At 42.6% G+C, this 11,721-nt stretch overlaps 1 protein-coding gene across 1 annotated transcript in view; it reads right to left on the minus strand.

Annotated features, from left to right (window-relative positions):
• Window positions 1-4,633, minus strand: part of LOC308306635 (ankyrin repeat domain-containing protein 33B-like) — a gene marked incomplete at both ends in the record, with an annotated part of 62,566 nt that extends 57,933 nt beyond the window's left edge. Inside the window, 2 exons of the mRNA XM_080751676.1 lie at window positions 1,914-2,207; window positions 4,538-4,633. Coding sequence (XP_080607802.1) covers window positions 1,914-2,207; window positions 4,538-4,633 — 390 coding nt within the window. The remainder of the gene's footprint in view (window positions 1-1,913; window positions 2,208-4,537) is intronic.
• Window positions 4,634-11,721: the final 7,088 nt, after the last annotated feature.

Genomic DNA, 11,721 nt, shown 5'->3' on the forward strand with positions numbered 1-11,721 from the left:
CGTTGCCCGCCGCGGTAACATGCGATCGTATCGATCTCGCTGTGAAACATCAGTAGCAGACATGTTTTGTCGTGTTTGATTATTTAGTTTGTAGCGCTCCTATTCTGCCTGTTTCTTTGGTTAGCAAGTAGCAAGCAACAGGCTAGCCAAACACCAATAACAACTTAGCCTCGAGTAGCCAGACTCATCTGCGAAGAGAAAAGCCTGGTCAAGATATGAGGCAGAGACCGTTAGGGTGGCCATTCGTCTGGATTTACGCCGGACAGTCCGGTTTTTGACCGTGCTGCCCCCCGCCCAGCACAGCCTCTGGCCGGACACCTAATTGTCCGGCTTTCAGAGGGATTAGGCTACAGTTCATGTGTTATTGCTTAATGGTTACATTTACATATCTCCGCAAATCTCCCGTTTAGCAGATATACAAGCTCACAGCGCGATACAGCACCGCAGCTTGTCGCGTGTGTATTTTGTTTACACACAGCAAGTACAAGTTGCACTACTGTTACTCACACTGAACGCTCCAGTCGCTCCTGCCACGCTTGTTGTGGATAAAACCAACGGCGAGTAGTTGTTAGAAAGCCTGGTGAGGCGAGGTTAAGTAGTTGTAGAGGATGAACTGCAGCTCAGATTTGCCCAAAAGACGCCGAAGCGCAGAATTGACGAGTATCATGCACTTTGCAGCACTGTGTGTAATGTGTTGTCAGCAAAGGAAAGGTAGAACGCAATGCATGCTTTGACTGACAGGCAATAACTCAATGTCCTCCTGCTAGGTTTTCCTCTAGTCTCTAGTAACAAAATAAGTGCAGCTGAGCTATCTTGTACCCATATGTTTCCCCTTCTCTTCCCCTCTCTCTGTTTTATTATTTCTGATGCCAGTCATGGGGAATAGATTTCAAATGGGACAATTTAACTCAAGAATAATTGCCTGGCTGGCACAAAATATTTTGAGAAGGGGGTCCGCGACTGCATCAATTTGGGAGACCCATACAGCGCGCCCTGGAAAAGTGTCCTGCTGGTGGCCACCCTAGAGACCGTTCTAGGAGGCGGGGCTGAATTTTCCCAGAAGTTGTATTTTTTTTCACAGTGCGGCGTCCCTGCAAACGTATTCCCCGCTGGAATAACTCTGGTCTACGTCTCCTCCTGCTCCGTCGGTTGCGCTCGCAATAAACAATATACAAACCAAAACATTGATTCAGACGATGTTACACCTATTAAGAGCTACAATCTTTGTGTTTGTTTCGCTGGGGAATGTAAACAGACCCGCACCGCATGATGTAAATTCCGTTAAACGCAGCACTTACGCTAGAAATCTTGGAACCAACCGGAAGGCATATTGTGACCAGGGTGCTTTCAGACTGAAAGATGGAGTGAAACGAAATGTCAATTCAGGCTGAGTGTCAGGCTAACACACACATACTGTACATCAGGGTTCTCCAATTAGTTTTCCCCAAGGGCCGAATTATGTCTAGGGTACCAAGCTGAGGGCCACAACATTGCAGGGGGCGACGGTGGCGTTCTACTCCAGCGACAGTTTTCGTCGTTGTCGGGTGAAAATCTTGTATGTCCAAACCCTTTTGAATTTATCATTTAAAAAATGATTTAAACTAGTGAAAACAGCCGATCTACAAGCACACAACGCCTCGCGGTGCGAGGCGGTGTGTGCTTGTAGATCTGCTGTTTTCACTACTTTTGTGCGACGGCCTTGTATGATTTGCGAAAGAACGTACAAATTTCGAGATACGAGATTTCCACCCGACAACGACGATATACTAGTGTTGTTGCTGCTCTTATACCACCATTATCACTGGGGTTGGTGGGGGCCATGCAGACAGTAGCCCCCTGCGGGCCGTAAATGGCCCGCGGGCCGCCTATTGGGGAACCCTGCTGTACATATTCATTTTAAGAACACAACGTACCCTTTTGTTCCTGTCGGTCTCCATGACCTCCTCTTCGCTCACTCCCTGGCGTACCATGGTGCGGAGCACGGCGGCGTCGTTGCGGCAGCAGGCCTGGTAGAAGGTGAGGGGCCCGGCGGGGACCGCCGACGACCCCCCGTCCAGCAGCTCGTCGGGCGGGTAGAAGGAGTCGTCCGACAGGATGCTCCTCGTGTCGCACAGGTCCTCAAAGTCCACCTCCTCCACGTCGTCATCGTCGTCCTCTTCCTCTTCACCGTCCTCGTCTCCCTCGAGGTACTCGTCTTCCTCCTCGTCCTTTGATCCGTTAAAACAGGGAAAGTAGTTTTTGGCATATATATATTTTTAATACTTTGGATATTCAAAGATAATGAAAATTTGAATGTATGAATATATGGATTTATTTTTTATTTTTATCCCATGATTTTGTAACCCATTTTTCACCCAGTGCCAATTGCCTAAACCGTAATCCTGGGCGCAACTCCCCCTCTGCCAACCTGGGGAGAGCCCCGAACTGAGCTCATGCTTTTTACTGGTTAATGTATGTTTTCTTACGTTTAGGGAAAAAAATTACAATGACATTGATGTTCCCATCAGACTCTCTGGTTATACCTTTTACAGCAGTGGTTCTTAAACTGCAGATCTACCAGCTTATCGCGCGTCAATTTGTGCAGCGCTATGTATGAGCTTGTAGATCTGCTATTTTTGAAAAATCATTCAAATGTGTGTGTAACACCCAAGATTCGAACTCAGATCTCCTGCGTGAAAGACTAACATCTTAACCATCAGACCAAAGGGACATCCCTGTAGACCAGGAAAGATACTGGACTTTTGAGGCCATCAGGCTGAGGCAGTTACGCACTCTGCAAATCTTTGAATATAAGCATTTTTAACTCATACATCTTTGCTCCTGGGGGGGGGGGGGGGGGGTCCCTGTTTAGGTATTATGATATGATGGGCAGCCAAATAGCCTATAACTTCTTTTGGGGTCCTTCACATGAAAACGTTTGAGCAGCAACATACATTTATTTTAATTTTTTATTAATTTGTATTAATTAAATTAAAGAAATGTTTTTCAAAATGTTTTGAAATAATAATAATAATTTAAATTAAAAAAAGATATTAAGGGACCCAGTGTTTGGGAAACAGTGGGTTGTCCTATTTTCAGACGGTAGGTCTTGTCATGAAAAAGCCATAGGAATACCAGAAGTAGTCCAGTCATTATATGAAAAAACCTAAAACAAATTGCAATAGTAGCAAACTCAACTGATTCTGTATCCTCATTATGTCCTTAGTGAGGGAAAAAAAGTCCCAAGGAATCCCATCGGGGCAAAGTTTTGAAAACGAACTACCTACCTTCACTTACACTACACTATAAAGGAAAAATGACTCCCAAAAAAATCTGCTTTAAAGTTATACCATGTAACTTTTTTTATAAAACAAATCTTAAAATTGTCCTAACTCTTAAATCGCTAAAGTTTTAGAACACCCACTCCGTTATTTTCAGCTTCTGAAGCCTTCTCTTTATATATTTTCTTCTAGCAGTGACAGGGGCGGGATTTCCCGGCAAAATGACGTCATCATACACTACCGGCCAATCACAGCGAGGGTTATACACTGCCGGCCAATCACAGCGCATCTTGAAGTGGGGTCGCTAGCTATCACAATAGGGCGGCCATATTTGTAGGCGCCCGTGTGTCTATCTATACTCGGGTGAAACACTCCGTTTCTCCGGAATGCCTGAACGCACAGGAACCAGGGACCCCTCCAAAGATAGATCTCGGCGAGATGGAGGCAGACGCGGGGGTGACGCGGGGGTGTGAGGCCCGGTCTGCGGCGAAAAACGGCCGAAAGACGCGGACGCTACTGACCACTAGTTGAGCAACTTACACAGTATAGCTTTAAGTGGGATGTGAGGGGTCAAACTAGGGATTTTTAATTATTCTGAATCCATTGCAAGCATTTGTTTTGCATGAAAAACATTCCTTGGGCTAAAAACGGACCCGAAAAGACTGTGAAAATTGATGACTCATCACTAAACCATCATTTTGAGGGGCCATTTCTTGCCCAAGGAATGTTTTTCATGCAAAACAAATGCTTGCAATGGATTCAGAATAATTAAAAACCCCTAGTTTGACCCCTCACATCCCACTTAAAGCAGATTGTGTTTGGGAGTCATTTTTCCTTTATAGTGTAGTGTATAGTAAGTGAAGGTAGGTAGGTCGTTTTCAAAACTTTGCCCTGGTGGGATTCCTTGGGACTTTTTTTCCCTCACTAAGGACATAATGAGGATACAGAATCAGTTGAGTTTGCTACTGCAATTTGTTTTAGGTTTAGCCTAATGTTGGCCTAAAATTACTGGACTAAAGAGTCGTCGGAAAGAAACTCACCTGGGCTGATGGTTTATGCCTTTTGATTGATTGATTGATTGATTGATTGAGGTATTTATTAGAAGTTTTGGATAGGAAAAGGTTCAGTTTAATAATGACAGTAGGCCTACAGTTCACTGATACAATGTCAACTAAAAGGATACTCGGGTAAGGAAAGGCTTATTTGTTATTTTCCATTGAGATCCATAATATATGATTATATAGTTTCTTTCCGGCAACTCTACCTTGTTACATTACCTGATCCTCCTCTTCTTCAGAGGCGCTCCTGGACGGGTGGACCTGGGCGATGCTCCCCCCGGTTCTGTGCCTGCAGTCGTCCGTGATTAAAACCATTTAATCTAAAAAAAAAAAAAAACATCTAAACGTCATCTATAACCTAAACCATCATCTACCCCCCTCCCCTCCCCTCTCCCCTCCCCTCCCCTCTCCCCCGCTCCGGAGCGGTCCGGAGGAGCTAGGAGGTCACGGGAGAAGAGTGGGACATCATCTGGTTCAGCTGGTCAGTGGTCTGGTCTCTCCTCCGCAACTTTATCCAGAACCTCAGCGAGAGAACTTGAAACTGAAGCCGCCTGATCAGAGTGGAACCGGGTCCATCATCATCATCATCATCAGTAGTTGTGTTGTTGTCAAAACAAAGCCCTAACTTTTAATATCGTTGGATCGTGGGTCGACTTCACTTGTTGTTGTTGTCGTCCCGAATTCCGAAAGCAATAAGCCGAACTTGCCGAAGCGAAGGAATTGACTCACGTCTAAAAAGAAGGCAATCCTCTCGCAAACATTTGCGTTTTCAAACTGAAAAGAAAGGGGAAAAAGTGGAGCCGCTCGTCGGGTGGGAAGCGATACAGACACAGTGTGGCGCGCTCACCGTCAGTAGGCTACAGGGCGGAGAGAGAGAGAGAGAGAGAGAGAGAGAGAGAGAGGGAGGAAGAGAGCGAGAGAGAGAGAGAGAGAGACAGACAGACAGACAGACAGAGAGAGAGACAGAGACAGAGAGACAGACAGACTGCCTACTAATCCGATTAGACAACCCCCTCCTCTCTCTCTCTTTGATATAGATTAATTCCAGTCTCGTGGCATGCTAATTGTATTGTTCAGTAGGGTCTCCCCAGTCCCCATCTCCAACTCTAAACAGAAAACACCAATTTCATCGAATCAGGACAGGAACTGCAGAGACAGGGAGCTGTTAATACTGAACAAACACGCAATAGCTTATAATGATAATATTCTCCCACTGAACACTTGTCAAAAATGGTTATTTCAATGGCCTATTGGGGGGGGGGGGACTGAGTTACTAGGGCCCAAGGTGGGGGGGCCTTATTGTTTAGCTATTGAAAAATAGCCGATCTACAAGCTCACAGCGTGGCACTGAGTGCCGTGCTGCAAGCTTGTAGATCTGCTATTTTTGAAAAGTCGTGAAAATGTGTTCAAATCATATCATTTGCGGTTCCTTCACATGAAACAGTTTGAGCACCACTGGCATAGAAACAGGTTTTTCAACAACAAAAATTGACATATTCAAAGACTTGCACAAATGTTCACGATTTTTCAATAGTTAAAGCACAAAATAATGTGTTCCCAGTCTAAATGGGTTTAACCCCCTCCCCCTATGACGAACATTCATGGGTGGCCCGCAGTGAATCCTTGTACCCAGGGCCCAGAATTTGGTCCCCTGGTCTCGTGTTGTATACAAGCTCACAACAAGAGACATTTCTGCTTTTTTTGAAAGAAGGACCAAAAAGTTCCATTTGGTCAATGAAAATCTTACATTTACATAGGCTACCTTAATTTGTGGAAGTATTTCCTTACCATAATGTTTAGACACATTTTACATAGGCCTATCATTCCTTCCATTTGTTCATTTGTATATTGACTCAATGTTTTTAGAAACATCTCCTGTAATACATTTCATCTACACAACAATATGTCATAGACATTTTGTTACGGGTTTAGTTAGTTAGTTTGTATTAACAACACATACAGTATGATGGGAAGAAAAGAGACCTGTTAAAACATTCCATCACAACTTCTCAAATTGTTTCTCTCTAAAGAGAAAAAGCATTTCTTCAACACCTAAAATTGGAAATCATTTCATGGGGAGAAACCAACCCGTGTTTTCCCCGTTGTGTAACTTGTGTATTACCACGTGACCAGGGGAGGCAGTAATGTTTCCCTATGCGGCCACAACTTCCGGAATGTCTAAAAACACAGAGCCGGCTGACCTTCTGAGCGATATAAAAACTTTATTTCACCCCCTTGCTTCGAGTTTCTTCCACCTTAAAGAAGTAAAATGATTATAGATTAACAGAGACCCGTCACTTTTTGGATAGAGTGTTCACCAAAGGTAAGAAGTGTTCCCTAACGGCGGATCGGCGATCCAGCCGCAGGATTCCGGCATGCTACCAGTAGGAACCCCATCTCGGAGCTGCGTAGCAGTGGAGTGAGGGGTTCCGAAAGGAGCTAGGACATACACAATATTACATATTGACAGTCGTATAAATAATTTCTACTAGGCCTACAACAAACACACACAGGCAGAGATGGGCAGTATTTGAAATACGTATTTGAAATACTTTTTTGTATTTTGTAATTTGTATTTGGCTGGGATGGAAAAAAGTAGATGTAATTTGTATCAAAATACTTTCTGGTCTAGTATTTTCTGTATTTTAAAATACTAAATACTTTTTTTTAATGTCATTTATTTTGAAATTAACACAATTAAAACATTTACACAGGTGGAATAAATAAATACAACATTTCATCAGAGGTCAGAGGTCTCTACTCTCTACCAGGCCGGGTTGCTTAACAAGGCCTGAAAAATGAATCATAGCCACTTGGGAAGCCAATCATAGTCAACCGGAATGTAATCCAAAAAATCGAGCGCTACATCTTGATCAATATATGATTACAGATATGGTGTACCATTTTAAGGGTTAGGATGATTTTGAAATGTAGACTATCTGCAGTGAAATCTCAGCCCTGCACAAATCAAACTTACTGCATTGATGGACATTTTCCTAAAAATATATTTTTGCCACGGACATACAAAAGGAGTGGTCAGTAATATTACCATGAATAAGTAGACATGATGGAGAACACATGCTGTGTTTTTAAAGAGGGAGAGTGGTTAGTCATCCCTTTGAACTTTTTTTTTAAGTAGGAAAACTGAGAGAGAAGGTGTAGATGGAGCAATTTATAATCCATTTTCAAAGATTGCTTTAAAAGTCAAGTGTATTATTGTTATTATTTCCATGGTCATCTCTGAACCTTTTACCTAACCCTAACCCTAACCTTTTTCCAAAGTGATGGCTTTGAACTTTTCAAAGCACTAAAGGCAATTAGAGAAGAGATGTCATATTGACATCATCCACATTATTCATTTGCTTAAAAAGATTGGGCTCTTTCTTAGAGTGTTAATGTCAAAGGGCATTTGAGAAACGCAGCTCTTAAACTGTTCAGATCATTCATTGGCTTGGAAGACATTTTTTGGTATGGTTTTCTGCAATGGCGTTTCTGGGTGAACTGGCACCAGTGGCCAGTGGTTCTCACAGTCCAGGGGTCCTTGAGCGGGTATTAATAAGCAAAATTGCTTTATATCATAAAAACATGTTTAACAACTTTAAATCTATTTTATACTTCAGCATACAACAATGGACAGCAGGCATTGTGATGAGAATGCCTATTGTGAATATGAACAGTGTGGAATATGTGCATAATCCAATATCATGACGAGTGACTTGCAATTATATTCCTTATATAAAACCTGGAGACTTGCAAGTCAGCCACTGTATACTGTAGTATTTTTATTTTTTTAAATAGAAGATTTGAAGGGGACATGGACAACGGACACATTGATGACCCCTGGCATTGGTTTAAACTAAGATGGGGACGTAAAGGTTCAGAGGGCTCTATTTTCATCCATGGCATCAGTGGCGTGATATGGATTTTAGAAGTGTGGGTCCTCTAAATTCATGACGTCATGCAAGCACGCTGTTTTTATTGTTAATTAGTGTGTGCATATGAGGCGCGCGTGCGTGAAGCAAAATAAGTGTGGGCTCGCCGAGCCCACGCGAGGCTATGGCATCTCACCCCTGCCATGGCTTATCCCTAAACCTTTTTGCCATTTTTAACTAATTTCAAAAATATTTTTGAATATTTCAAATAGCTCACAACATGCCGATGTACATCACCTATTTTAAGTATTTTAAAATGTTTTTAAAAATAGTAAAACTAAGGCAAAGAAGTTCACATCGATAAGGGGTAAGGCATGTATAGCTGAGAATCTCAACAAAAGACACCGTTGTCTACAAGACAAGAAAGAGACACTGGGGAATTTAAGGAGCCCGTTTCTACTTCCAAATCATTAAGTAAACAGCCGCCGGTGAAGGGGTCCCACCCCTTTAGCTGAACTCTTTGGTTCCCATGGCGACGCGTCTACACAGTAGGTGTTGTAGATGCTACGTGGAAAGCTAGCTCCTGCCGTAGTAGAGACGGCCGCAACGGCGGCAGGTTTATCTATCGAGCTCTGATCATTTCCGTCTGCCGTTGTCATCTGCCGTAGCCGTACAAAGCTTAAATTGGCTATTGACAAGAAAGAGACTGAGGAGAAAGTGGTAGAGTCAGCTGGGGCATTAAGGCTACTGTGGCCTCAGGTCATGCCATTTATTTGGAGGGGCACAAGGCCAAACTGAGGGCCTCCCTGAAATTCCTGCCCTGGTCAGGGGTACTCACTGTGGCCTATAGGCTATGTATTCTAAATTTGGACATCCCGTTGTCTTGGCCTGCACACATAAGGCCTGCTCCAAAGCCAAACGGCATGAGAAACACTCTGCTCGTATGGTCAATTTATTCTCAGACATTCTGACGGGCAATTAAATTAATATTTGGCAATCAATCTATGAATTTACTAATCTTTGCATCGATTTTTATTAAATGTATTTTCATGTATTTTCAAAATACAAAATACGTATTTGTATCTCAAATACATTTCTCAGACCAGTATTTCTATTTTGTATTTTGATACATTCTTTGATACAGTATTTGTATTTTGTATCAAAATACTTTTTGATGTATTTTTGCCCATCTCTGCACACAGGCAGCTATAGCGAATGGACAGGTATTCCTGGGTGAACGGATAGGTAATTCCGGGGCAAAAGTCATGCGAAAGTCGTGCGAGCACCGGGCAAAAGGTCGGGCGAAATATCATTTTTTTTTTGTTTGACGAAAGACCAGGAGGGTGAACAGACTTTTATTCAAAATAGGCTATATATTTTTCTTGGTGACTTTCTGAAGTCTCCACAGCCCTCCTCTGAGACACGGAACGAGTAGAAGACAAAGGTAGGCAGGTTCACAAAAGGATAGAGGTCATAATGACCTGATGAAGATTATTTTGTACCTACCTCGGTGTGCAGGCTCTATCCTTTTGTGAACTGATTTGAATTGAATTAGCCTTTATTGTCTCCAAGGTACAATTTGATTTGAAGCCTCTTTGCCTTTGGCAGCATGCAGGGTTGTAGCCTATTCGTATCACCCGACACCTCGGGTACACGCTGTACCTGAATCTTTTGGAGCAAGATCACACGCACGCATAATCGCACATGCATCGAGTTTATGTTTATGTTCACCCCTCAACAACTTTTACAAAAACTATAGTGTCACAGCAGCGGCATTAGCATAGGAACGAGCCTGGGATGCATATCAATCAACTCCAGCTAGTGTAGGTATAGGTGTTAATGCGATCTACATTGACATGTTGTGAGCTTGAAGATCAGCGATTTGAACTATTGGAAAATGTTTTTCAAAATAGTAAAAAAGGCAAAGAAGTTTAGGGAAAAGGGGTAAGGCATGGATAAAAATAGGGCCCATAATCCTTCCATCTGGTCTTTGGTCTGCCACGGGGTCTGTAGCAACTCATAATGTAATAACGTCTCATAATGTAATAAGGGCTCATAATGTAATAATTAAAATGTAATAAAAACTCATAATGTAATAATCAGCTCATAATGTAATAAAAAAACGAGCGCATAACGTAATAATGGATTTTTCAATAATGTAATAATGTGTTACATTAAGAACCTCCACATAGGAGGCTCATAATGTAATACAACTTCATAATGTAATAATGTCTTTTTTATTACATTATGAGCTGATTCTTACATTATGAGCTTTTATTACATTTTAATTATTACATTATGCACTTGTTTTTTATTACATTATGAGCTGATTATTACATTATGAGTTGCTACACACCCTGCCAACTTTGTTGATGGAGCAATGGAGCAATTATCTGCTAAACATGCAGCAAATGAATGTGAAATATGGGGATCATTTAGCTGTACAAAGAGCATCCACAATGTTCAACATACAGTTCGTGGTTGTATCGACACTGGGTGTTGATGCAACATCGATAATATCCCCATGTGGTCAGTATGACGACAGTCTGCCATTGCTAGTTCTGGGCCACTTTGCTGCAGGTCATGGGGACCATTATGTAAGCCTTGATGGACCAGTCACACGCTTGATTCAAAGAGTCCAGGAAGCAGAGGAGAGCGCACCACTTCGATCTGTCCTTCACTCTGGTCCTAAGTCTAGCCCTCACTCTGGCCTTGACTCGGTACCTCACTCTGGCCCTGACTCGGTACCTCACTCTGGCCCTGACTCGGTCCCTCGCTCTGGCCCAGGGCCGGATTTATAATAGGGCTTGACGTGCTGAAGCACAGGCCAGGGCCGGTTCCTGGCATAAGCAATATAAGCTGTCGCTTAGGGCCACAACCACTAAGGGGGCCAGTGGGCCACATCACAGGGAGAAGATGGGGCCATGTCCCTGCTGCTATCGGACAGACAGGCATTACTTTCTCAATTCACCTGTGCTCAGACACTTTGTTTTTGTTCTGGAGTTGTTTTTTTAACTATAGAGAGGGGAGAAGGGAACAGCCCATGCCATAATGATGACATCGTAGCGTGATACACACGTAACAATGTGTTCTTATCAACTCACCAAGCTGTCATCATATTCAGAAGATCACAATATGTATCCTTGATTAGACGTCATACAGGAAAAAACTCAAGTTACATCATGTTCATCTGAGAAGCGTCAAGGATACAAACACAACATAGTCTTGCGACTTATTTCCATTGTGGTCCCTGAAATATTTATTGAAGAAAAGAAGAAAACTCAAGGAAGGAAGGTACTGTTCGTTCAAAACAATGCACTCTGTAGTTAATAGTATCTCAAATGAGAATTGCCAGATTTCAAATAGTTTGCATCACTGGGAATAAGAAGAAGTAGAATAGATTGCATCACTGGAAGTTTGCATGAAGAAGAAGTAGAATGGATGAGATGTTTGACCTTTTCAGTATTAATGAATATAAGTCACTGATGACCCCTGGTAATGTTACTACTGACCACAGCAGCGTCTGCCGCA

The sequence above is a fragment of the Nannobrachium achirus genome (genome assembly GCF_963921795.1).
Source record: "Nannobrachium achirus genome assembly, chromosome: 21".
Classification (NCBI taxonomy): Eukaryota; Metazoa; Chordata; class Actinopteri; order Myctophiformes; family Myctophidae; genus Nannobrachium; species Nannobrachium achirus.